This window comes from Geotrypetes seraphini, chromosome 3 (assembly GCF_902459505.1).
Source record: "Geotrypetes seraphini chromosome 3, aGeoSer1.1, whole genome shotgun sequence".
NCBI classification, from domain to species: Eukaryota; Metazoa; Chordata; class Amphibia; order Gymnophiona; family Dermophiidae; genus Geotrypetes; species Geotrypetes seraphini.
The window spans coordinates 340,492,971-340,520,328 of NC_047086.1; the positions used below are offsets into that span (position 1 = coordinate 340,492,971).

Sequence of the window (27,358 nt, forward strand, 5' to 3'; positions counted from 1 at the left end):
CATTGCATTTTTGAGAGATAGAGGGAGATATTGCAATGTCTACTGTTAAATTACTATCTGAGACACTAATATATGGTTGGAAATGCTACCTTACCAAGAGAAGAAAGAGCAGGGAAATAAAGAAAATATTTCATCTGCATAAGCTGTACAACTAAGAAAATGTAACTGCATTTAAGTTTGTTTATTACTTATAACCTGTCTTATATTCAATGTAGTAGTTCAATAGACCCAGTGGGTCATTACAAGTTTGTTAGTGTACTGCACTGATTAAGCATAAATAGGGACCACCTTATATTTTCCAAAGAATTAATGTAATCACTACAGGAAGCTGCAGAATTTTCAAACTTTGTATGAAAAAGTTACCTCCTCGTCAGTAACATGGTTTTTGTAATTGAGTCAAGTAGTAGAATGACATATATAGATTTATTTATTTAGTTATTTATCCCGTCCTCCCAAGATAGCCCAGAACTGGTTACAAAAGTACATTCATAACTATTTAGACAAGATCCTAAACCATATTAAACAAGGCATATCTAACCATATTCTCATATATGCCTCCTTTTATTAAGCTGCGGCAAAGTGTTACAGTGCAAGCCAGCGAGGTAAATGCTCTGATGCTCATTTAATTCTTATGAGCGTCAGAGCATTTACCTTGCTGGTCTGCACTAAAATGCAGCTTGATAAAAGGGAGCCATAATGATAGACAAAAATTGAAACGCATGCATTTTCACAGTTTTACAAGAAAGCAATAATTCATTTTAAGAATCTGATCTAAAAATTCAAAACAGGCAAATTTTACAGCTTTACAAAAGCAATCTGACCCGAGCTGCAATGCTATGGAAGAGAGGAGCGAATTTGTACATGGAGATGGGTTGCAGTGCTGTGGAGGGAACTGACATTGCTCCATGCATGGAGTCACAACCCTTTCCTCTGACTCTACAACCTGAGTTCCATGCATGAGGATGGGTTGCAGTGCTATAGTAGGGAGTGGTATAGCTCTCTGCATGGGGCCAGGTTGTAGTACTGTTGAGGAGAGGGGTGATGAAGTTGAATGAAGACTGAAATATGTAGTTAAAATAACTTTACACTACTGTCCTTCCTTCCTGACAATATCTTGCTTCGAGTGCTCAAAAACATACAAGAATCATTTGCTATTATGAATTTTGAACACTTTTAGGGCTAGATTCACTAACCTTTTATCTGGGGTGATCTGTGGCCAATTACAGCAGGCCCAACGAATTCACAACACGACTCCGACTGCAAGGATCATGAGTGTGCGATCCTGACGCATGCGCAGACCATCTGCTTTCCCTGCAGATGGTCTGCGTATGCATTTTGTGTCTGGGATTTTTTTTTTTTATTGCTGGGTTTGTTTGTTTTTTTAACGCGCGCTGACTCTCCTGCTCTCCCTTTCCAGCCAAGCCCTGCTCTTGCCGCCCAGACTCTCCTGCTTTCTGCCGCCTTTCCTGAAGTGCGAGCCCGAGGTTTAAAGTGGGGCTGCACTGCAGCGTGCAGCCCCACTTTAAATCCGCAGGCTCGCATTGCAAGGAATGCAGCAGAGAGTAGGAGCTCAGGGCACAAAGCAGGATTGGAAGATCAGAGCAGAGCAGGAACAGGAGCCTCACAAGGGAGGTTGAACGTGTTTATTCCCCCCAGTGCTGCAAACCTTTCTTCCTACACAGCAAAATCAGAGCAGGGTAATGGAGTAGGAGAGATCCTATTTTCACCAAAAGCATTTCACCGTCCTTGTACAATCCATCATCCTATCCAAACTCGATTATTGTAACGCCATCTACTTAGGCCTAACGAAAAAAAGTCTTCGCAGACTCCTGCTTATCCAGAACACTGCGGCTAAGCTGATTTTTGCTAAACGCAAATATGACCACGTCTCCCCTCTACTTACCAATCTTCACTGGCTCCCAGTACTTTCCAGAATTCATTTCAAATGCTCCTGCCTGGCTTTCAAGATCATTCACGGCATCCTTCCGCCCCTAATCCCTCTATCCTTCCTCGCCCCGACACCAACTACCACCAGATCTGCCCACAGACATAAACTATCCTTCCCCTCTCTACACGGCATCCTCCACGCAGGTAAACTGGGTAGATCCCTCCTCTCCAAAATCACCGGCCTTTGGAACGACCTCACTGTCCCGCTGCGGAACCTGGGCTCCCTCCAACTATTCCAAAAACAACTGAAAACCTGGCTTTTCTCTAGCATATAATAATCTCTTCTCCTGATTACATCCCCTCTTTTTATGCTTTGTAAACTCTTTCTCGTCTCTCTTCCCATATTTTTTAAACTCTGTAAACCGTGTCGAGCTCCACTTCAGTGGAGAAGATGCGGTATATAAACCTAAGGCTTAGTTTAGTTTAGTTTAGTTTAGATGTGTGTGACTGGACCCCAGCATTCGCTTCTATTCCTGATCGACCAGCCCAATCAAATTTGTTTGGTGAATCATGTCCACTTTGCATGCGTTTCCCCTCATTTGCATGCACAGATTTGAAGCAGATCGCAGGAGAGGTTTGTGAATCGGGCCGGAGGGAAATCTGGTCGCTAAGGGATTGCAAACCGATCGGTACACGATTGGTTTGCTTAGTGAATCTAGCCCTTAGTCTACTTTCTTTATAAGGGAAAGTTGAAATACATTTTCCTTTTGAATCATTCAAAAAGTAGAAAAATATTTGTAGCCTCTCTAACTATTTCCTATTGTGACTGTAGGGTCCCTATAACAGTCCCTCAGTTTTACATATAGCCAAAAATCTATTTTCCGAAGCACCAATGATATAAATGCCTTGTTCTAAAATCTATGGTGGTTCTTCATATAATACTCCTGGCAGAATTCTGCATGACTGCGCAAAGCAGAATTTGTGCAAAATTGTACATTCACACAGAATTCCCTCTTTATGGCACAGAATCTTGGACGGTATCAGCTATGGCAGTGGCATAGTGAGGATAGGAGGCATCCGGGGCAATGGTGCCCCCTGTGCCCTCCTGTCACCTCCCCCCCCCCCCCCGCTTCTTCCTTTTGTGCCTCCCATGCCAAACTCACACCCTCCCTTCCCTATTTACCTCTTTAAATTCACCAGCGCGAACAGCTTCTCCAGCCTGCTACTCGCACCAGTGTTGGCTTTCCCTCTGACATCACTTCCTTGCCCTGTGACCAGGAAGTGATTTCAGAGGGGAGCCAGGCCAGTGCAAGCAGCAGGTCGCAGAAGTTGTTCGTGCTGGCAAAGATTTAAAGTGGTACGGATGGGAGAAGGAGAGTGTGGCATGGGGGAGACAGAGAGGTGCCAGTGCCCCCATCAAGACGGCGCCCAGGGTGGTCTTCCACGCACACACAGACACACACACACATTGGCTATCAGGTCATGGTATCAGCAGGGCATGGTCATTTAATTAGGTCATTTAACTCTATTGTCATTTAAAGATCTCAACAAGCGACTAGGTGTGTAAAATAACACTAGATTAGAGAGCTATAATGGTTGTAACTCAAATAATGCCCTATGTGCTAGCATCAGGATTTTAAATTTAATTCTTAAATTCCATTGGTAACCAATCTAATTTCAAATATAATGGAGTTACATGGATCATAGATGTGTGCGCGACCTAACAGCCGAATTGCCGCATTTTGTACTGTTTGTTGCCCTACTGTTATTCCTGCATGTACCAAGTTGCCATAATCCAATTTTGCCCCTTTTGCCTTGGATCTAGCCTCCTCGATCCTCCCTCTCCCTCCCACGCTTTTGCTGAGGGCCAACGCATGCGCGGACCATCTACAGGAAAATAAGATAGTCTGCGCATGCGTCCTGATCACTCTGCAGCAATCCATTCAGTGACTGTGGGGTGTGCCTCCAATTGTATTAATTTGCATGAGGAGGCTTGCTGAATCGATTGCCCAAGAAGACTCGGCCACAGATTGGCCAGCAAAGGTAGGCTTTGTGAATCTAACCCTTTGTGGTTTTTCTGATTCTCTGAGGAAGACATTACGAAACTAGCTCATCAGAATCAGAACAATTCAGAATCAGAACGATTCTTTAGAACAAGTTGTCTGATATTACCAAGATAAGTGGTTTTTATAATCCTGACATTATTTATATATATTTATATATTATTAATGCAAGTTTGTATAGCATGATTTTTGTATATTAATTGATGGTGGTGGAGGATAGCCAGTGATCGATATTGTTGTCACATCAGCCGAACAGCCAGTGGGCTAGTGTGTGAAATTGAACACATGATCTGAGGCCTTTCCTCCTTTCCACAGAATCTCTAACCTTTTTTAGACATGTGGCATAATTGATATATTTTTCCAGTCTCATGTTTTCAGTTTTATGATTTTTGTTTTGATTTTTGTAAATATTGGTTGTGGATTTTTGAATTTTGTTTTTGGTTTGTTGTTGGCACAGAACTAATAAACAGTTTGAACTTAAAAATAAGGTAGAAGAACAACATTTTATTTTAAATGTTTTAAATGAAATATGGATAATTAGCAAAAAATATTGTTTAAATTTTGACAAACTTGCAGAATTTGCTCATTTTGTGCACAGAATTTTGAAATTTTTTGTGTAGAATTTTTTTTTTTTTTTTTGCCCAGAATTCCGCCAGGAATAATATACAGCCCCAATTTAGACAGCTAGTAAAAGTAAGAATTAAGGTATTTTGGTCAGTGCATCTCAAGTTTCATGAGCATTTTAGAACAGAATCTGCTGATATAGAGCTTGTTTTAAAATAAATAAACATTTATGCACTGACTGCATTCATTTTGATAAAATAAACATAGAAAATAGCAGTATGATCAAAGCCAGCAATTAACCCTTTTATCTTTGCAACTTTGGAAACATAACCATTTATTATTTTGATGCTGTCAAAGACCGGTTTCCCTTATCAGTTTGGTGTTTGGGTGGGTTGGGCAAAAACCTCAGGCATTAAAGGAGCACCCCCATCCCTCCAGTGGCATGCTGTTTAATAGCAGCTGCTTCCCAAATCTAAACATACATAGTAGCAGGTGTAACTCCTGATATCATTTTTTTATGACATAGACCAGTGGTCTTCGCTAATTTTTGAGCAGGGGTACTTTGGATATAAATGAGTCGAAGGTGGGCAGCCAAGAATTTTCCCATACAGGATTGCAATACTGCTGACCAGCATGTGTCAGTGACATCCATCCTCACTAGCCTACATCTCTCTCAAATCAAGCTTATATCAAACCTTATACCACAACTCTACCAAATGTTCCCCACCATGTACCTATATACCTGTCTTTCTACCTCATTCTTTGTCTGACTTGCATAGAAACATAGAACATGACGGCAGAAAAGGGCCACGGCCCATCTAGTCTGTCCATACTAATGGCCCACCCCCTAACTACCTCCATGAAGAGATCCCACATGCCAATCCCATCTTTTCTTATAATCTGGCATGCTGCTTGCCTCAATTACCTGTTGTGGAAGATTATTCCAGCGATCATAAGAACATAAGAAGCGCCATCTCCGGAACAGACCCTAGGTCCATCAAGTCCGGTGATCCGCACACGCGGAGGCCCCGCCAGGTGTACCCTGGCATAGTTTTGGTCCCCATATCGCTCCAAGCTTCTCGTAAAGAGAAGTGCATCTAGCCTACCCCTACCCATGTCACTTCATGCCACTCATAAGGAGATGTACATCTAACTTACCCTTAAATCCTAGAATGGTGGATTCCGCAATTACCTCTTCTGGGAGAGCATTCCAGGTGTCCACCACTCGTTGTGTGAAGCAGAACTTCCTGATATTTGTCTTGAACTTGTCCCCCCTTAGCTTCAGCCCATGTCCTCTTGTCCGTGCCACATTGGACATTGTAAATAACGTTTTTTCCTGCTCTATTTTGTCGATTCCTTTCAGTATTTTGAATGTCTCGATCATATCCCCTCGTAGTCTCCTTTACTCAAGGGAGAACAACCCCAGTCTCTTAAGTCTTTCCTCGTAATCCAGGTTCTCCATACCTTTCACCAGCTTTGTTGCTCATCTCTGCACCCTCTCTAGTAGTATGATATCCTTCTTTAGGTATGGAGACCAATGCTGGACGCAGTATTCCAAGTGTTGTCTGACCATCGCTCTATAAAGCGGCATTATGACTTTCTCCGATTTACTCGTGATTCTCTTCTTTATCATGCCTAACATTCTATTTGCGTTCTTCGCTGCCGCCACACATTGCACCGACGACTTCAGTGTCCTATTGATTAATACTCCCAGGTCCTTTTCCTGTTCAGATTTTCCCAGAGTTGCACCTGACATACTATACTTGTGTTCCTTATTTTTTTCTGCCTAAGTGCATCACTTTGCATTTTTCTACATTAAACTTCATCTGCCATTTATCTGCCCAATTCTCCAATCGGCTCAAGTCACTCTGGAGTTCTTCACTGTCCTTCTGCGATTTGATGGCCCGGCATAGCTTTGTGTCATCTGCAAACTTGATGATCTCACTGGATGTTCCATCCTCTAGGTCATTGATGAAGATATTAAATAAGATGGGCCCAAGTACCGAGCCCTGGGGCACACCGCTAGTCACATTTTCCCAGTCCGAGAACTTCCCATTTATGCCCACTCTCTGCCTTCTGTTCTCCAGCCATTTGCCTATCCATCTTAGTATATCTCCTTCTATTCCATGGCCCTGCAGTTTCCTGAGGAGTCTTACATGTGGAACTTTGTTGAACGCTTTCTGAAAATCCAAGTATATAATATCCACCAGTTCTCCATTATCAATTTGTCTGTTCACTGTCTCAAAAAATTGAAGTAGGTTCATCAAGCATGACTTCCCTTTCCTGAATCCATGTTGGCTGGCTTTCATCAGGTCGTGTGTGTCTAGGTGCTGGGTTATGCTATCCTTGATCAGCGCCTCAACCATCTTCCCAGAGACCGACGTGAGACGTGAGGTCTATAGTTGCCCGGTACTCCTCTTGATCCTTTTTTGAATATCGGCGTGACGTTCGCTATCTTCCAGTCGTCTGGTATCTGCCCTGTTTTGATTGACAGATTGGCAAGTTTTTGGAATAGTTCTCCGATTTCCACTTTTAGCTCTTTCAAGACTCTCGGATGAATTCTATCCGGTCCAGGGGATTTGTCGCTTTTGAGTTTGTCAATCTGGCGGTATATCTGGTCCAAGTCCACGTCTACTGTGGTAAGGCTGTCCTCTGTTACTCCTTTGAACATTTTCACTGCTTCTGGAATTGTTGCAGTGTCTTCCTTTGTAAAGACAGACGCAAAGAATGAATTTAGTCTGTCTGCGATTTGTTTGTCTTCCTTGATGTACCCTTTCCTTCCCTGGTCGTCCAGCGGTCCCACCGCCTCATTTGCGGGTTTTTTCCCTTTCACGTACTTGAAGAAGGGCTTGAAGTTTTTGGCCTCCTGCGCTATTTTCTCCTCATAGTCCTTTTTGGCATCCCTCACTGCCCTGTGACACTTCTTCTGATCACCTTTGTGTTTGTTCCAAGTTTCGATTGTTTTCGTGCGTTTCCATGCTTTGAAGGAGTCCTTCTTTTCTTTTATGGCTTCCTTCACCTCTTTAGTAAGCCACGCCGGCTCTCTTTTGCCTTTGGTTTTCTTTGCTTTGGATATCCTCGGAATGTAGAGACTTTGTGCTTCCGTGATAGTATTTTTCAGAAGGGACCATGCCTGTTCTACCGTTTTGACTTTGCCCATTTTTTTCTTGATCCGTTGTTTCACCATGGTTCTCATGCTATCATATCTTCCCCTTTTGAAGTTTAAAGTTGTGGTTGAGGTTTTGGTACTTTTCCCCTTCCCGACATCGAGTCTGAAGTTGATCATGTTGTGATCGCTTGTCCCCAGCGGGACCGTGACTTCTACTTCCTTTGCTGGCCCCGTAATGCCGTTTAGGACCAAGTCCAAGGTGACGTTTCCTCTGTCGGCTCTCCCACCAATTGTTCCAGAAAGCAGTCCCCTAGCACTTCCAGGAACATTGCCTCCTTGCCACAATTTGAAATTCCCAGGTTCCAGTCTATTCCAGGAAAATTGAAATCCCCCAAGATTATGACATTACCTGTCTTACATTCGTGTTTAATTTCCTCTATCATTTCCACGTCTGTTTCTTCCATTTGTCCTGGCGGTCGATAGTAAAGGCCAATCTTTGTGTCAGCTCCGTTGTGTCTGGGAATCTTTATCCAGAGGGATTCCAGCTTCTCTTTCTCTTCTATCATAGTCTCTCTCACAGATTCTATTTCTTCACAAACATATAGTGCAACACCTCCACCTTTCTGCCCCACTCTATCTCTTCTGTACAGTTTGTATCCCTGAAGTACTGTAAACCCATTTGTTTTCGTCATTCCACCAGGTTTCTGTTATGCCAATGATTTCCAGTTCTTCGTTCTTTGCTATTGCTTCTAATTCTCCCATTTTGTTTCTCAAACTTCTAGCGTTCGTATACATACATTTGAGTTCCCTTTGTGTTGCCTTCTTAGACTCCTTAAGCTTAGCAGTCTCCCCTGGTTCCTTCACGGTATCCTTCCTTGCTCCTGTATTGTCTCTCTTAAATGCTTTGTGGTCGTCCCCTCCTGTGTCTGAGTAATTGTCCATAGATCCTTGAGACCTGAGACCATCCTGGTGGCCATTCGCTGAACCGACTCAACTCTCTGTACATTTTTTGATAATGTGGCCTCCAGAATTGTACACAGTATTCCAGATGGGGGTCTCACCATGGATCTGTACAATGGCATTATAACCTCAGGCTTACGGCTGACGAAACCTCTACGGATACAGCCCATGATTTGTCTAGCCCTGGATGAAGCTTTATCCACTTGATTGGCAGTCTTCATGTCTTCGCTAATGTTCACCCCCAAGTCACGTTCTGCTACAGTTCTTACTAGGATCTCACCATTTAGGGTGTAAGTCCTGCATGGATTTTTGCCGCCAAGGTGCATGGCATTGAAACTTAGTTGCCAAGTCTTTGACCAATGCTCCAGCAGGAGTAGGTCCTGCGTCATACTATCGGGCATTGAGCTTTTGTCGGGCACTGTGCTTTCATCTGTTGTGCGGTTGCCTACCATGTTGCATAGTTTGGCGTCATCTGCGAATAATGTAATTTTACCTCGAAGCCCCTCAGCCAAGTCTCTTACGAAGATGTTAAATAGGATCGGGCCCAAGACCGAGCCCTGCGGCACTCCACTGATCACCTCCGTCGGAGAGGGTACCGTTTACCACTACCCTTTGAAGTCTACCTCTAAGCCAGTCCCTAATCCATGCGGTTAATGTTTCACCCAGTCCCATCGAACCCATCTTGCTCAATAACCTGCGATGTGGGACGCTATCAAACACTTTGCTGAAGTCCAAGTACACGATGTCCAGGGACTCCCCTATATCCAGCTTTCTTGTTACCCAGTCAAAGAAGCTGATCAGATTTGATTGGCAGGATCTTCCCTTCATAAAACCATGTTGATGGGGATCTCGTAGATTCTCCTCATTCAGGATTGTATCCAATTGGCTTTTGATTAGTGTTTCCATAAGTTTACTCACTATCGATGTGAGACTCACCGGTCTATAATTCTCAGCCTCCGTCCTGCATCCATTTTTGTGGAGTGGAATGACGTTAGCCATTTTCCAATCCAACGGGACTCTTCCTGTACTTAGGGAAAGATTGAAGAGCGTGGATAACGGTTCCGCCAGGACGTCACTCAACTCCCTGAGCACCCTGGGGTGTAGTTTGTCCGGTCCCATAGCTTTGTTCACCTTGAGTCTTGATAGCTCCTTGTAGACACTGCTGGGCGTAAACTTGAAATTTTGAAACGGGTCTTCCGAGTTTTCCCTCGGCGGCAGCTGAGAGCCGGATCCTGGCGCCTTGCAAGTGAAGACCGAGCAGAAGTATTCATTTAAAAGTTTGGCTTTGTCGGAGTCCGATTCTACATAGTTCCCATCGGGTTTCCTAAGGCATACTATCCCATCTGTGTTTCTTTTTCTGTCACTAATATACCGGAAGAAGGATTTATCGCCCTTCTTGATGTTCTTCGCAAGGTTCTCCTGCATTCGGAGTTTGGCCTCCCTGACTGCCGTTTTGACCACTTTTGACTTGGCCAGATAGTCTTCCTTGGATTCTCGCTTCCCTGATTGTTTGTAGATGATGAACGCTCTTTTCTTCTTTTTTATGAGGTCTGAGATCTCCGCAGAGAACCACTGTGGTCTATTGTTTCTTCGCCGTTTACTTACTGATTTGACGTAGCGGTTGGTTGTTTCGTGTAAGGTTGATTTCAGAGTTGATCACATTACCTCTACATTATCTGTTTCAGCATGGTTTTGCAGTGCCCAATGGACGAAATCTCCCATGCTTTCGAAATTTGTGCCCTTAAAATTGAGGACCTTGGTTGATGTGCTTGACTTAGTGAAACCTTTCCTGAGGTTGAACCATATCATGTTGTGGTCACTGGAGGCCAACGTATTGCCTACCGAGACCTCTGTGACACTTTCTCTGTTGGTGATTATTAGGTCTATTATCGCCCGATCCCTAGCGGGCTCTAATACCATTTGTCTGAGTCTCGCTCCCTTTATAGAGGTTAATAGCTTCCTGCTGCCGCTGGTCATAACGGAAAGATTTTTCCAATCCACATCAGGCATATTGAAGTCTCCTAACAATACTGTGTCTCCACGCAAATTGATATTCTCAATGTCTTCGACTAATTGTATATCCATGTCCTCCTGTTGTCTTGGAGGTCTGTATACCACACCAAGATACAGGCATTTGTCCTTCCCCCTAGCCAAATTCACCCAGAGGGATTCCCCAGTGTACTTGACATCTGCGATTTTGGTAACTTTGATGTCTTCTTTAATGTATAGTGCTACCCCTCCTCCTATTTTGCCCTCTCTGTCCCGCCGAAGTAAGTTGTATCCCGGTATAGCCATATCCCTCCCATGGGAGTCCGTGAACCAAGTCTCGGATATCGCCACCACATCTAGGTCGGCGTTCCTCATTTCCGTCTCTAATTCCAGAATCTTATTGCCCAAACTGTGGGCATTAACGTTAGGACTTAGTTACTATCAATCCTCAACTTGTAATAAAACCAAAAATATATATTGATACATATTTTATTAGAAGAAAAATAAAAAAGCATTTAACACAGTACCTGAATAAAAATCTTCACATAACATGTGATACAGCTGACAAAAAAGAACTACAAAATCAATACTGGCAAACATTTCAGCTCCAATTAAACACAGAAACAGAGAAACATGATGGCAGATAAAGGCCAAATGGCCCATCTAGTCTGCAAAGTGCATCATCAAGAATCAAAATGCTAAAAGCTTTTGTCTGTTTTTTACAGTTGTGCTCATAAGTTTACATACTCCTGCAGAATTTATGTGAATCATTTGTGGAAAATGAGTGATCCTGCAAAACACCATTCTTTAGTTTAGAAATATTGGTCAGGTAAAGCTATTTATCATGCATGGGAAACCACATTCTTTCAAAGATCATCTTTGCTGCCAGCAATACGGCTAGAATCAACCACCATTCTAATAAAGTTGGGAGCACACTATTAGACATATCGATGAGAACCTCCAGAGAGAAAAAGTAGCAAAAATGCCCATAACTGTTTGACAGCTTTGATTTCAGTGAACCAAGGCAAACAGAACAGCATATCCTCAGGTTGTCCAAGAAAATGGAGCAGATTCTGCACCGTTCAAGGAGGAAAGTGTTTACGAACAACTTGAAAAACTGAAGGTGGACAAAAAGCTATTGGACCGGATGGGATCCATACCAGGATACTGAGGGAGCTCAGAAAGGTTCAACAAATCTCTGGAGACGGGAGTGGTTCCTGGAGATTGGAGAAGAGCAGATGTGGTCCCTATTCACAAAAGTGGTCACAGAGATGAACTGGGAAACTACGGGCTGGTAAGCCTCACTTTGGTTGTTGGAAAAATAATGGAAGTGTTGCTGAAAGAAAGGATAGTGAACTTCCTAGAATCTAATGGGTTACAGGATCCGAGGCAACATGGCTTTAATAAAGGTAAATCGTGTCAAATGAACCTGATTGAATTTTTTGATTGGGTGACCAGAGAACTGGATCGAGGACATATGCTAGATGTCATTTACTTAGATTTCAGCAAAGCCGTTGACACAGTTCCTCATAGGAGGCTCTTGAACAAACTTGAAGGGTTGAAGTTAGGACCCAAAGTGGTGAAGTGGATTAGAAACTGGTTGACGGACAGATGCCAGAGGGTGGTGGTTAATGGAAGTCGCTCGGAGGAAGGAAAGGTGAGTAGTGGAGTCCCTCAAGTTTTGATGCTGGGACTGATCTTGTTCAATATGTTTGTGAGTGACATTGCTGAAGGGTTAGAAGGAAAGGTTTGCCTTTTTGCAGATGATACCAAGATTTGTAATAGAGTAGACACCGAGAAGAGAGTGGAAAAAATGAAAAAGGATCTACAAAAGTTAGAAGAATGGTCTAATATCTGGAACTAGAATTCAGTGCAAAGAAATGCAGAGTAATACATTTGGGAATTAATAATCTGAAGGAGCCTTATATGCTGGGAGGTGAGAGACTGATATGCACGGATGGGGAGAGGAACCTTGGGGTGATGGTGTCCGAAGATCTAAAGGCAAAAAAAACAGTGCGACAAGGTGATGGCTACTGCCAGAAGGATGCTGGACTGTATAAAGAGAGGTGTAACCAGTAGAAGAAGGAAGGTGTTGATGCCGCTGTACAGGTCGTTGGTGAGGCCCCACTTGGGAGTATTGTGTTCAGTTTTGGAGACCGTATCTGGTGAAAGACACAAAAAGACTTGAAGTGGTCCAAAGGAGGGCGACAAAAAAGATAGGAGGTTTACGCCAAAAGACATACGAGGAGAGACTGGAAGCCCTGAATATGTATACCTTAGAGGAAAGGAGGTACAGGGGAGATATGACTCAGACATTCAAATACTTGAAAGGTATTAACGTAGAACAAAATATTTTCCAGAGAAAGGAAAATGGTAAAACCAGAGGACATGATTTGAGGTTGAGGGCTGGAAGACTAAGGAGCAATGTAAGGAAATTCTTCTTTACAGAGAGGGTGGTGGATGCCTGGAATGCACTCCCGAGAGAGGTGGTTTAGATGAAAACGGTGACGGAGTTCAAAAAGGCGTGGGATGAACATAGAGGATCTAGAATCAGAAAATAATAGGAAATATTGAAGAACTAAGGCCATTACTGGGCAGACTTGCACGGTCTGTGTCTGTATGTGGCTGTTTGGTGGAGGATGGGCTGGGATGGTATAGATGAGCTGGAGTGGGCTTTGATGGGGCTTTCAGTAGTTGGAACCTAAGAACAGTCCTGGGCAGAGCTTTGGATTCTTGCCCAGAAATAGCTAAGAAGAAAAAATCAACAACAAATTTTTAGATTAAATCAAGTTAGGCAGACTGGATGGACCATTCAGGTCTTTATCTGCCATCATCTACTATGTTAATATTTATTCAAAGAGCATTCACATGCACCTCACACAATTAACAGTCCAACTTCAATGAGTATAAATGCCCACAATTTTGTGAATGAAGCACCAAACTTGTAGTACCAAACAGTCAAAGAGGTTCCATTAACTCACCACTTGCATAGATCCAAAAGCACTCTGCGCAGGAAAATGGAAACCCAAGCATCAACTGCTTCTATAAAAAAAGATAACATCCAATCCAGGTGTGCTTTTTTGTTTTTGGCCTGGCTTTTCCTTTCTAGACAGATCTTTTCCTCCAAATAAGGGAGCCTGCTCAGGCAGTACAACTGTGAAGCTGCCACGGGGAGAGAGGTTGCCCTGAGAATGCTGCCTACCTACCAAACTTAGCTGTGGGGTCAGGAAGAGAGACAACTGCAAAGCTGCCTGTCACCAAGAGAGGATGAGACAAGTCTGTCAAACCGCAGCCCAACGCAGCAAAAACAAAGAGCCAATTTCAGCTACCAAAGACTGCACTTGTGAGGGTGGGGTTGAGGCCAGTAGCTCACTGCGGTTGTGCAGGACTCAGATCAGATTGGCCAGTCATCATTGATGTCATTGTAATGCATCAGCACACCTTCAGACCTTCCCCCCCTCCGCTAAAGTTTTTGGCCAAAGGCACAACCTACCCTTTAATCCTGCCTTGAAGTTTTCAGGCCTGAAACACAGCCTACCCTTTAATCTGGCCCTGAAGTTTTCAGGCCTGAAACACAGCCTGCCCTTTAATCCAGCCCTGAAGTTTTCAGGCCCGAGGCACAGCCTACCCTTTAATCTGGCTCTGATGGTGCGAGCCACCAAAGAGGACCCCACAGGCCACCATTGACCCATGGACCCTGTAATGAAGACTACTGATACTGATTGTTTAGTCCCTTTCCAAAATGGGAAAAAAGTGTAATTTATCTGCCATGGTCTTCCTGTCTAAGACACGCCCTGGCCACACACCCTTGCCATTTGTACACACCTGGGTTTGATGCTGGTTCAATAAAATAGAGATTTAGAACTTTATGCAAGATAAACATATAAGTGCCAGTTTACACTTCTCAAACGTGAATAGGGCTAGTAAAATAAGGGCCATTACTTAAGCCGTTTTATCTAGAAATGATCAAAGATGTATATCCAGAAAAGAAGCAGGCCAAAACACAAATTCAGGGGAGCATTCTCAAAACGTACCATGCTTTTAATGATGGTCACCATGCCAGCTCCAGATGGTTTAGCATGGCAGTATTTTACTGGTCGATTATCAGAACGGCTCACTATGATCTTTTCTGAGCTTCCTGGCAGATTCTGAATCTGCCGAACAAATGTATTACAATGCGCTCATAAATATTAAAAGTGGTAGTAAAATGGGCTCGTCAATATTTAAAGGAGCACTGTGGGCAATTCTCTATTATCACCAGGTGATTCCTCAAGTGCGGTGCTGGCTTTTGACAACCAAAAATCACCGGCTGGTCCGGGAGTACTGGTACTGCACAAAATGCATCTCAGGCTGTGGCTCATCCTAAAAAAATTTTTTTAATACACCATTCACATAAATTATTGCAATTTTAGGGGAAAAAGATCTCTAAAGCACACTTCTCAAGCATGTGTATTAAAGGCATGTCTTATGCGCGCTTGTTGAAATCAGATGCTTGCACCTCTCAGAAGTCAACATGAACTTTCCGTAAAAGCACTGGGCAGAGTGGACATGACAATAGAGAATGACACGGTGGCTGTTACCCGCGGCTAGTCCGCCAAAACGGGGGAGAGAAAAGGATTGGTCGCCAGGGGTACAGGGAGAAGGTCATTCACCTCCCCGTGGAGCGGTGAATGACCTTGTCTCCGCAGTGAATGGAGGGAACGCGCACAGTCACTGGTTGCACTCCCTCCCTCCATACTGATAGCCGCCGCTGCATCTCCCTCCCTGCTCCTTACCTTCACGGCAGGCATTTTCTCTAAATGTGCTTCCTACCAGCAGCCGGAACATTGAAATCGCTTGTGGCTGCCATAAAGGTAATCTCTGACGCAACCTGCAGCCACACGCGATTTTCAGCGCTCCGGCTGCTGGTAGGAAGCATATTTAGAGAAATTGTGTGCCGCGAAGGTAAGGAGCAGTGAGGGAGAAAGGAAGGAAAGGTAGAGGTGGAAAGAACAGATGCAGAAGGGAATTGGGGAAGGTGGGGTGCGGAGGAACAGACGCTGAAGGGAACTGGGGAAGGTGGGGTGCACAAGAACAGATGCTGAACGGAACTGGGGAAGGTGGGGTAGAGAGGAACAGATGCTGAACGGAACTGGGGAAGGTGGGGTAGAGAGGAACAGACGCTGAAGGGAACTGGGGAAGGTGGGGTGGGGAGGAACAGACGGTGCAGAGGAACAGACGCTGAAGGGAACTGGGGAAGGTGGGGTGCAGAGGAACAGACACTGAAGGGAAATGGGGAAGAGAGAAATTCCAGACTATGGTGGGAGCGGAGGGAAGAAGATGAGTGGCAGACCAATTGGGGTGAGGAGGAGGGAGAGATGGAAGGGAGAGGCACAGTAACAGAGCATATGGAAGAGACGGAGAAGGCAGACAGTGAATAGAAGGAAATGAATGAGGAGAAGATGAGGAAAGCAGAAACCAGACAACAAAGGTAGAAAAAAAAATTATATTTATTTATTTATTTTGCTTTAGGATAAAGTAGATATTAGTTGTGTTGATAAAATAAATTATAAACAAAGTCCTGCCGGCTGAACATCTCTTTTTTTATTTCAGCAGCCAGAACTTTGATTTATAAGGAAGGAATATAGCTAAACTGCTTCAACTGATAGTCAATCTAATTGGGAAAGATTCCGGATGACTGGAAGGTGGTGAATGTTACGCCGATCTTCAAAAAAGGTTCGAGGGGAGATCCAGGAAGCTACAGACCAGTGAGTCTGAGCTCGGGACCAGGAAAGATGGTAGAGGTGCTGATAAAGGACCACATCATTGATCACCTTGACAGACACGGTTTAATGAGGACCAGCCAGCATAGTTTCAGCAAAGGCAGATCTTGCCTGACAAACTTCTTGCACTTCTTTGAGAGAGTAAACAGGTGGATAGACAAGGGCGACCCAGTCGACATTGTATATCTGGATTTTCAGAAGGCGTTCGACAAGGTTCCACATGAACGACTACTTCGTAAAATTGAAAGCCATGGAATCGAGGGTGAAATACTCACGTGGATTAAAAACTGGCTGGAGCATAGGAAACAGAGAGTGGGGGTAAATGGACAATATTCGGACTGGAAGAGTGTGACCAGCGGGGTGCCGCAGGGCTCAGTGCTTGGACCTGTGCTCTTCAACATCTTTATAAATGACCTGGACATTGGTACGATGAGTGAGGTGATTAAATTTGCGGATGATGCGAAGTTATTCAGAGTAGTGAAGACACAGGGGGATTGTGAAGATCTACAAAATGACATAATTAAGCTCGAGAAATGGGCATCGATATGGCAAATGAGATTCAGAGTGGATAAATGTAAAGTGATGCATGTCGGTAACAAAAATCTCATGCATGAATACAGGATGTCCGGGGCAGTACTTGGAGAGACCTCCCAGGAAAGAGACTTGGGAGTTTTGATCGACAAGTCGATAAAGCCGTCTGCACAATGTGCTGCAGCGGCAAAAAGGGCGAACAGAATGCTAGGAATGATAAAGAAGGGGATCACGAACAGATTAGAGAAGGTTATCATGCCGCTGTACCGGGCCATGGTGCGCCCTCACCTGGAGTCCAGCACTGGTTGCTGTATATGAAGAAGGACACGGTACTACTCGAAAGGGTCCAGAGAAGAGCGACTAAAATGGTTAAGGGGCTGGAGGAGTTGTGTACAGTGAGAGATTGGAGAAGCTGGGCCTCTTCTCCCTTGAAAAGAGAAGACTGAGAGGAGACATGATCGAAACATTCAAAATACTGAAGGGAATAGACTTAGTAGATAAAGACAGACTGTTCACACTCTCCAATGTAGGAAGAACGAGAGGGCACTCTCTAAAGTTGAAAGGTGATAGATTCCATACAAATGCAAGGAAATTCTTTTTCACCCAAAGAGTGGTGGAAAACTGGAAAGTTCTTCCGGAGGCTGTCGTAAGGGAAAACACCCTCCAGGGATTCAAGACAAAGTTAGACAAGTTCCTGCTAAACTGGGACATACGCAGGTGAGGCTGGATTCATTTAGAGCTCTGATCTTTGACCTGGGGGCCGCCGCGTGAGCGGACTGCAGGCAGGATGGACAACTGGTCTGACCCAGCAGCGGCAATTCTTTATGTTATTATGGAATAAGCTAAATATTGCAGTACTGAGGCTTGTACGGATGCTGCGGGGATAGTGGTTGTGGGGATGGGGCGGGGATAGTGGTCACAGGGACGGGGCGGGGACATTGGAGGCGGGGACAGGGTCAGTGGTCACGGGGACGGGGCAGTGACGGGGGACAAATTTTTTTCCCTGTGTCATTCTCTACATGACAGAACAATAGGCTTGAACAGTGTTCTTTTACAAGGTGTTATTAATTATGCCACCCAAGGTGATATTGTAAATCACCCTTTATACCTTGTAACTAAGGTGAATGAATCAGTTTATATGGCCCTCAGAGATGCCACCAGGGATCAATATGATCATATCCCTTGGCTTTACACACCCTATCGTCATCGGGTCAATATCAAATGTGAAAATGATGTAAACATTTTTTTCTTTCTTTTTGCTTTTTACTTTTACTAATTTTACTCGTGTGTGTTAAACTCTCTTTGCTAATTTTAAAACAATAAATATGGCTAATGAGTTTAAGGTCGATACTTAGCTTCACCGGGATGGTTAGTAGCTGTTGGTAAGGGATACATATGCCAACATGTTTCACCCCTAAAAAGGGGGTTTCTTCAGGGCTACTATCCCTTTTGTGTTAATTTTACACGGCTGGCCACCCGATCTTAGTGAAACTTAGATCGGGTGGCCAGCCGTGTAAAATTAACACAAAAGGGATAGTAGCCCTGAAGAAACCCCCTTTTTAGGGGTGAAACATGTTGGCATATGTATCCCTTACCAACAGCTACTAACCATCCCGGTGAAGCTAAGTATCGACCTTAAACTCATTAGCCATATTTATTGTTTTAAAATTAGCAAAGAGAGTTTAACACACACGAGTAAAATTAGTAAAAGTAAAAAGCAAAAAGAAAGAAAAAAATGTTTACATCATTTTCACATTTGATATTGACCCGATGACGATAGGGTGTGTAAAGCCAAGGGATATGATCATATTGATCCCTGGTGGCATCTCTGAGGGCCATATAAACTGATTCATTCACCTTAATTACAAGGTATAAAGGGTGATTTACAATATCACCTTGGGTGGCATAATTCTCTACATGACAACACGAATGAATACCATGTTTGGGTCCTTGGTGCTAGCAGTAGGATCATCTGCCCTGCTCTAGACTCGAACAGTTTTGATACATCCCACTTGTCAAGACTTATCGTGATGATCTTCTTTCCAGCATAAAGAGACATGAGTCTTGATACCTGCCGTCAATTGTCAATTTAGCCTTCTTTCTGTCTCAGACATATGTCGCCTAATATTTGCCTTGGAGCAGTTAAGAGAGCAGTTTATTTGGCTATCAAACAAGTACAATAAGTAATAAAAGAATTCGCTATGGCTAAGGCAATGGGAGAACCTATTACAACTGTATAAATGTTAGTGCTGATTGAACTCGGGTAGGTGTCTTGTTTGGTTCCACCTTTTTATATTAAGTTTGCTGGGGGGTTTTAACTTAATTGTCTTTGTTGCAGAGCAGAAAAGCCTAGATTTGATCGGGAAGTTCCCTGTGCCCTCATTATTTCTCCTCTTTTAGGGGTAATCAACTGCTTTTATTACAAACTGAGATGGGGCACTGCTCACTGATACAAAGAGGTGGAGCTGAAAAGCTATGGATTCCTTCTGCAAAAACCTGTGGGATAAAAGAGGATAACTCATTTGTCAAGACTTGCATCTCTTTATACTGGAAAGAAGATTATTGAGGTAAGAACCTAATTTTCCTGTCTAGCCAACAAAAGGTAAACAGAAGGTCTAACATTAACACTGGGAATTTAAAGTTATATGTAGATTACATAGCCAATGGCAAGTTAGGGGGGGGGGAGGAGGATTATAGGTTTAAATTTAAACAGCTGACCTTCCATTGTTTAGTTGTGCCTGAAATTTAACATTATAACCAGTAGAGGGAGCCCTGCACTTCAAAGTTATCTAAGACTTCAATGTTGCCAAAGATTTTGCTTCAGTCACTTATCATGCCTGAGAGACAACATTATAGATATAGATAAATCAATTATTTATTTTTTTTAAATCTGGATTAAGGAATGTCTGTTATAACTAAGACAGTACTACATGCTATTAAACTTTGTGATCAATAGACTTCAGTACACTCACATAGCTGGATTAATTGGGTTTAATTGTGAGTCACTATACTCTTGTTTTGAATCCGATTCTGGCTTGAGTCTGCTTGTGGCTATCTGCTTCAGAAATCTCATCAGAGGGTCCAGAATCTCCTGAGATCTTGGAAACTTTGATATTTTGGCAGTGAATGCAAAAATAGCATCTTTTATCCCAATAAACTTGTAAGTGCTTGTCAGTCAATGGCTTTTTTGGCAATTTTCATAAGAGTTTGATCTTCAGCACTACAGGATAAAATTTTAACTGCAGTGAAAAGGTATAGTTCTAAGCTTAACCCAAGTAGTTAATCTAAAGCAGGGGTCTCAAAGTCCCTCCTCGAGGGCTGCAATCCAGTCGGGTTTTCAGGATTTCCCCAATGAATATGCATGAGATCTATGTGCATGCACTGCTTTCAATGCATATTCATTGGGGAAATCCTGAAAACCCAACTGGATTGCGGCCCTCAAGGAGGGACTTTGAGATCCCTGATCTAAAGTGATTTCATTACAGTTTCTGTGATCTATACAATAAGCAGTACATACCTTTTTTAAGTGATCTTTTTTAAATACATGTTTATCAAATTGAGAGATGATCAGATTGCATTATTGAACTAATGTGCAGACTGTACAATACTGACAAGGAAATTATGGTTACCGTATTTTTCGCTCCTTAAGACGCACTTCTTTTACTCCCCAAAAGTAGGTGGAAATAAGGGTGCTTATGGAACGAATACCCAACCCCCGGTGCCCCGCTGTTACCTTATTTTAATTCTGGCGCCTCCCTTGCTGGACGCGGCTGCCTCTCTTGCGGAGAGCGGCACACAAGGCTGCCTGCCTGCTCCCCACGAGAACTGATGGCTGACGCGGCTGCCTCCTCTTCTCTAGTGGCAGAGCGCTGCACAAGGCTGCCTGCCTAGTCCCGCACCGCTTCCCGCGAGAGCTCAGTTCTCATGGGAAGTGGCGTGGGACCAGGCAGGCAGCCTTGTATGCCACTCTGCCACTAGAGAAGAGGAGTCAGCCGTCAGTTCTCGCGGGGAGCAGGCAGGCAGTCTTGTGCACTGCTCTTCACGAGAGAGGCAGCCACGTCCAGCGAGGGAGGGTGCCAGAATTTAAAAAAGGTACCAGGGGGCCTGGGCCTGAACAAAAATAGGTACTGGGAGGGGAAGAGAGGGGAGAGGCTGGGGTCTTCCCACATGCCCTGCTGAATTAAAAATAGGGAGAGGCTGGGGACTGCCTGCCAGCCACTAGGCCCTGTCCCTGCTTACCACTAGAGCACCAGAGGGGGGACAGGGTACAGAGCCTGGCAGGGAGGGGGGATAGGGTGCAGAGCTTGGCAAGGAGTGTGGGGTTGGGTGCAGAGCCTGACAGGGAGAATTGGTTCAGAATGTGGTTGTTGTTTTTTTTCTTGTTTTCCTCTTCTAAATCTAGGGTGCGTCTTATAGTCAGGTGCGTCTTTTGGAGCTAAAAATACAGTACATACCAGTCATAACTAAGCCTTTTGCTACTCTGGCATTCTTCTAGTATTTTATAAACATGCTACCAAGTTATTTTTAGTTCTCTTCCTGCTTGGCTCTCTTTTTGGTAGATCAGCACTAAAATCAAACATCCAGCCCCAGTTTCCTACCTCCAATTTAAGCAGTTAACAAAAACTGGTGAGGCTCTTGCTCAGATATCCAGCTCTGGGTAATTGTGGTATAATGGCAGCAACTCAGCTCTCCTATAGCCTGTAGTATTGCTACTCATGTTTCCTTTATCCAGTTCTGTATTAATTTATATATATTTGAATGCTCATATTAACCATTAAACTTTAAGGGATCCTTTTACTAAACTGTGGTAAACGCTAGCATGTGCTTATCACAGGGCATGCCCTGCCATCCCACATTAAATTTGCCTATCTGTGCGTTTACACCATGTGATAAAATAATTTTTCTGGATTTTCTTTAAGGGGGTGTGTTTGGGGGGGTGGTGAGGAGTGTGCACGACAGCATTAATTAGCACATGAAGCATTTGTCACACATTAACTGATTAGTGCAGGGTTAGCGTGTAGGCCCTTACATAAAATAGATGTTGTAAGGGCTAAAGCAGTAACTCTTTTTTAAATGACCACACGCCAATGGCAAAATTAGAAAGGGAAGGTTGGACATTTTCCGACTGCAACACAAGTAGCCTTAGAATGCAGAAAAGACATACATAAGTGGCACACTAAGGCCTCTTTTGCCATGGTTTTAGTAAAAGGATCCTTAAGTGACACACAAGGAATATGAAATATTTTGTGATTTGTGATATTTATTAAAAACATTTAACATTATACTAACAAAAATACTAATGAAACAGAAGATGCAAACAAGACCTCTTCCTTAACACATAGCAAGCAGAATGATCATATTGATAGTCTTTTGTGTATCTCCCAACTCAATTCCTATGCCTTTATTTTTTTCCTGTTAAAGGAGGTAATTACTCTCATAAATCGACTAGAAGCGTACTGCAGAGTTTAGACGCTTAATGGCTGAACACCATCTGGCCAATACAAATCCGTTTTGCTGATTTGCAGCCTTGGAATGTTGTTGCCTCTTTCCTTCGCTCTAGAGGGAATGTTGGTTGGATGGTCATAGATTACGGCATCTGACCAGGAGTAATCCAGTCTTCTACTTCACTCCTCACCTCTGTGCTTGTTCATTGCTTTCTTGAATTCTGTTATCATTCTGTCTTCTGCCCCTCCTTCAGGAGGGCATGCCATGTATCCACTACTCTTCATAAGGAACAAGTCAAGAACTAAGTTTTCTAAAATGTCAGCATTCAGATTAAAGGCATCATATGTGTTTTGTGTGCAGTGTTTGAAAGAGGAGGAGAATGTATTTCTGCAAAATGGAAGCATGAACTTAGCAAACTGTGACACAGGTGTGCCAGCCATGTTGAAGTACAGTATTTCAGCTAAGGAGGTTTATAATCATCTGGTTTTAAAAATGAAACATCTTAAACCCTGATAATTTATCATCACCAAGCCAGGTACATTCAATTTGCAAACCAAAAATCTACTTTTAATATCAAACAAGCTATGTATGCTGTATGTTTGCAAAAATGAAAAAAGAAACCTTGGTGTGCGCACCTCAAATTTCTGTTTATAAAATTTGAATAAACCTTAATAAAGCTGATGAAGACCCAGGTCATTTTTATTTTCCCCACATTGTGCAGAAACTAGTACGGAATGGGTGTTGAACTTCTTAGTAAATGAGCATCAACATGTGATGGCTAAAGAGCCCCCGCTCCCCGCTCCCCTCTCCCCCATCTTCCATTTCCTATTGGTCAGCATGAGCATAAGTGCAACTGATGCTGGTTGGTGGTAGGGCACAGATTTGTACCTTGTCAGAAAAGAAACATTTTTCATCTTTGTACTGCCACTGCTACTCTGTTAGAATGAATAATCAGAGGGTCCTAGAAATAGTCCCTGTGTTTCCTTTCTGCATGATTCCAGGGCCAGATTAACATTTACATTGGATCCTAAGCAGTTTATGCACATAACTTGTCAAATTACTCTATTGGATCATTGATGTTGCCACACTTTGACATCATAAATAATGCATACAATTTGCTCTGCATGAGGTGACCACACTAAATGCCATAGCTGGCCTACCCAGCCACTTGTCAAGTACTAGCTTCAGTCCAGAAGGTGATTTTTTTTTTTTAAGGAAATAGTGGTAAAATCAGGATTGGCTTAAGGCACATTACAGGGGTCCACCCTTTCTAGGCCATAAGCACCTGCCTAGTTTGCTTATGCCATCTTCTGAATCTCTGCATTGGCACCATAAAAATATGGACGAATTCAAAAGAAAAATGTTAAGACTGGGTACCTCATTATAAAGCAGTAAAAAAGGAAAAGATGCATTCAGATTTTATTGTAAAACGCATAGTATCCTGATATTTTACCATTGAAAATGCTGAGATATTCCTTGATAAATGCAATTACATTTAAACTGAAAAAAAAAAACCACCTGTCAGAACTTAGCTACTCCTCTTTTTCCCTGAAAAAATCTTATATAGGTTATATTGCCCATTATTGAGCTTTTTTCTTTTTTTGAACTTTATAGATACGTTGATAAGCTGAAAGTTCCATTTATCCACCTGCCCTTTCAGCAGTACAGACCTCTTCCAAATTTCTGTAACTTTTTTTTTCTCACGAACTGTAAGAAAGTGGGGGATTGATGTGCTGTCTCTTTTTCCACTTAACAGGAAACCTAGAAAGGAAGAGCACCTTAGTGAAGAGGCTGCCAGGGTGATTGCCAGCCTCCCTGACCTCTCATTCATGCATGCCAAGGTGTTGATGTTCCCAGCCACATTAACACCTGCAGCAACTTGTCAAGAAAAGCTAGAATGATAACTGACACCAATTGGACCTTTTATATTGATCTTTCTTCCAAGAGGATAATAAAAAAAGGGGGGAAGGGGGAAGCAGTTTTGCTTCAAATAAAAAACTTCAAGTTCAGATGATTTGTTGGTAAGCAGCACTAGAAAAGGTATACATAGTTATGTATATTTATTTCCATATTGAAATCTTAAATTTATATCTGAAAAAATAAAACTGTAAATACAAATTTTTTTGGTGGGGAGGGGTGGAGATTTTTAGAAATGTATCCTATTTTGTTGTGTTAGGTTACTTACATTCATGTCATTGTGAAATACACTGGTTATCATCCTTCTTATGACGAAAATAAACCCAAACCAACCTAAATTGAGAAAACAAACCTTCACTGCCTGTGAGTTCTCGTTAAACTAATTTCATTCCTATTATACGTTCATGCTTGTTTCTGTATAATGAAAGAATTCTGTTACTTTTGGAATTTAAAAGTGTTACAGCTGTTCTGTTTTGTGTGCATTTGTAACTATTTCTCTGAAAGAAGTGGGGGTTGGAGTAACAGGGACAATTATTGGTATGGTTTATCTTTCCCCTTCACTTCTTCCATAACTCTTTTGTTAAGGTACTTGATTTTGTATCCATAACCCTCTTTCTGTATGCTACAATGTGAATCACTGGTGAGAAGGCTTGACATGGGACTAACACATGGATTGTTTACCTTTAATCAACTTGATTTGGAAAAGGAGGACCAAAATCATATTTGAATGTCTTATTATGAAATTTCCTGGTTATAATTTTTCTTCTACTTTTACCACTATAGCGATTTTATTTCTTTACTGAAGATTTTGCACAGTGTAAAGTGGCATAATCATAGATTGCTATGGTTTAGCTTGTATATACAGTAAAAGCAATGGGATGTAAATGTTTGGGAAAATTCCTATGGAAAAAAAGAATATGTAGAAAAACCTCTAACAAGGTTAATGTGCATGCCCAAGGTCTTTTGAGATTTAAGTGTATAAAGTTCCTTTTAGCTTACAATGAAATAAAATAATTTAAAAGAAAATTTGGTCTATGTGTTTCTTGTTGGCAGTTTTAAGAAATGTGATATTGTATTACAAAGTGAATGTTCAAAAGCAGCTTAAAATATTTTCATCCACATTGAGATTTTCAATAATAGACCTGAAAGTGGTGAAAAAAATATTGATGCCATTGTTCAATGGTATGTGTATGTATATATATATATATATATATATATATATATATATATATATATATATATATTAGTTGTTAAGCCCGTTACATTAATGGGTGCTAGAATATATGTCTGTCTGTCTTTTTCTTTCTGCCTCTTTCCTCCCTCCATTTCCCTGTGTAGCGCTGTCTCTGCTTTCTTCCTCAGTCTGCAAGCTGTAACATTACTGCTTAGCTTTTTCTCCCTGCAAGCATCTCTGCTCTCTTTCTCATCCCCAGTCTCTTTCCTTTTTTTCTCTTCTTGCAGGGGTCTCTGCTCTCCTTTTTGTATATGTTCCTGATTCCTTCAAACTTCTGTTTTCTCTGTATGCTCCTGATCCTGTGTTTCCCTGTAGGTGTCTCTTTTTTTTATTTTATTCCTTCTTCAGTCTCTGTTCTTTATCTGAACATTCCCTTCCTCAGTCTCTCCAACTGCAGCTCTCTTGCCCTCTAAGCCCCTGCTGTGCATGTCACTCCTGATCCCCTCTAGTGTTTAAGCCTGTTAAAGCCTCCTTCCTTCACATGTCCCCTATTTTCAGCCCCAGCTCCAAACTCATTTTTTAGCCCCCCCCCCCAGCCCTCTTCTCCCATCTTTTTCCTTTCAGCTTCCAGCCCCCTTTTCTCCCATGTCCCTGGAGCCTATTAATCCACCGAGAAGCCCCACCCTTCCCTGGCCCAAATGGAAGCGTCCCTTTCTCTCTCTGTGGCAGTGGTTGTTTTTATTTTTGGTTTTGGCCGGGGTTTCTCTCACTCTTCCTCCCCTTCCCCTTTTGCCCCCTCTCACTGTTTTGCTCTCCTGTTCTCACCCATTTTCTGCCTCGCTTTCCCTTTCTCTTCCAGGACCGGTCTTGCTGTCTTGTTATGGCGGCTGGGTTTCCATGGCAACCCTGCTCGCGGGTCTGTGAGTGTCGGGCCCTAATGTTATTTCCTCCTATTTGAAGCTGTCCGGGTCTGGCGGCGCCGTGTCGGTTGGAACCGGGGAGGCGGGGCCTGGTTCGGTAGGTGGTGGAAGAAGGCTGGGGAGCCGCTCGATGGATCGCAAAAAAAGGAGGAGGGGATGGGCACTCGGAGAAGGGAGCCGTTTTCAAAGGCGCCCCCGCGGCTCCTCTCATGCGCTGCAGTTGCGTTGGAAGATGAGAGAGGAGCCACAGCGGTGGCTTTGTGGGTCTGTAGTCAGAGAGAAGTAAGACTGGGGACTCGCGCATGCGCACTCCTGCGGCCACAGACCTACAGCGCATGGAACACGCAAATAGGAGTGCGCATGCGCGAGTTAGCCTTTTATTATATAGGATATAGTTATAGTTTAACTGCAAACATAATTGTTCAGGCATAAGTTTTTATTTGTGGTTACACTCTTAAGTAATGCAGCAGCCAGATTACTCACTGGTCTTCCTCGATCATATCATATTTCTCCAGTATTGCAGGAACTTCATTGGTTCCCGTTATGTTCTCATGTGCATTCAGAGTATTACTTTTAATTCATAAAGCATTGAAAAATGAAGCACCTTCTGCTTTATCAACTGTACTGAGAATTAATCGGCCGAGCTGCAGCCTAAGGTCTGCTGACAAATTGCTATTGGACATACCCATCGATGAAAAGAGAAAAAAAAGCCTTTGCACCAGCTACAGTAAAAATGGCCTTAGCGTGTGGAGCTCTATACGATTTAAGGGTTTACTAGGCCAATACTTACCATAGCTTAAAGGGCTCCTAAGTAACCCAACACAACATTATTACTTAAGCTTTATTGTTTGAGAGGCAACGCTGCTCTGCCAGTGTTACCCATCAGCTGCATTCTTACTAAAATCAGTTGTGTCTTTGGACATTGCCAACAACTTAAGGAAGTAACCAAGAACATACATACTTTCAATAGATACTGGACCTTTGATACAGGCAATTTATGCTGCAACACAAGTGTGTCGTTGTGGACAAGTGGGTAG

The 27,358-nt window shown here is 42.9% G+C and overlaps 1 protein-coding gene across 5 annotated transcripts in view; it reads left to right on the top strand.

The window, feature by feature from the left end:
- AFTPH (aftiphilin) overlaps positions 1–25,247 on the top strand; it is a 132,727-nt gene extending 107,480 nt beyond the window's left edge. For 4 of the 5 annotated variants that reach the window (XM_033936288.1, XM_033936289.1, XM_033936286.1 and 1 more), the window contains one exon: positions 24,067–25,247. In XM_033936288.1, coding sequence (XP_033792179.1) covers positions 24,067–24,211 — 145 coding nt within the window. In that variant the 3' untranslated portion in view covers positions 24,212–25,247. Of the gene's footprint in view, positions 1–22,670; positions 22,846–24,066 lie in introns of all 5 variants that reach the window. The other variant, XR_004538699.1, reaches the window with a different exon arrangement.
- The last annotated feature ends 2,111 nt before the right edge of the window (positions 25,248–27,358 follow it).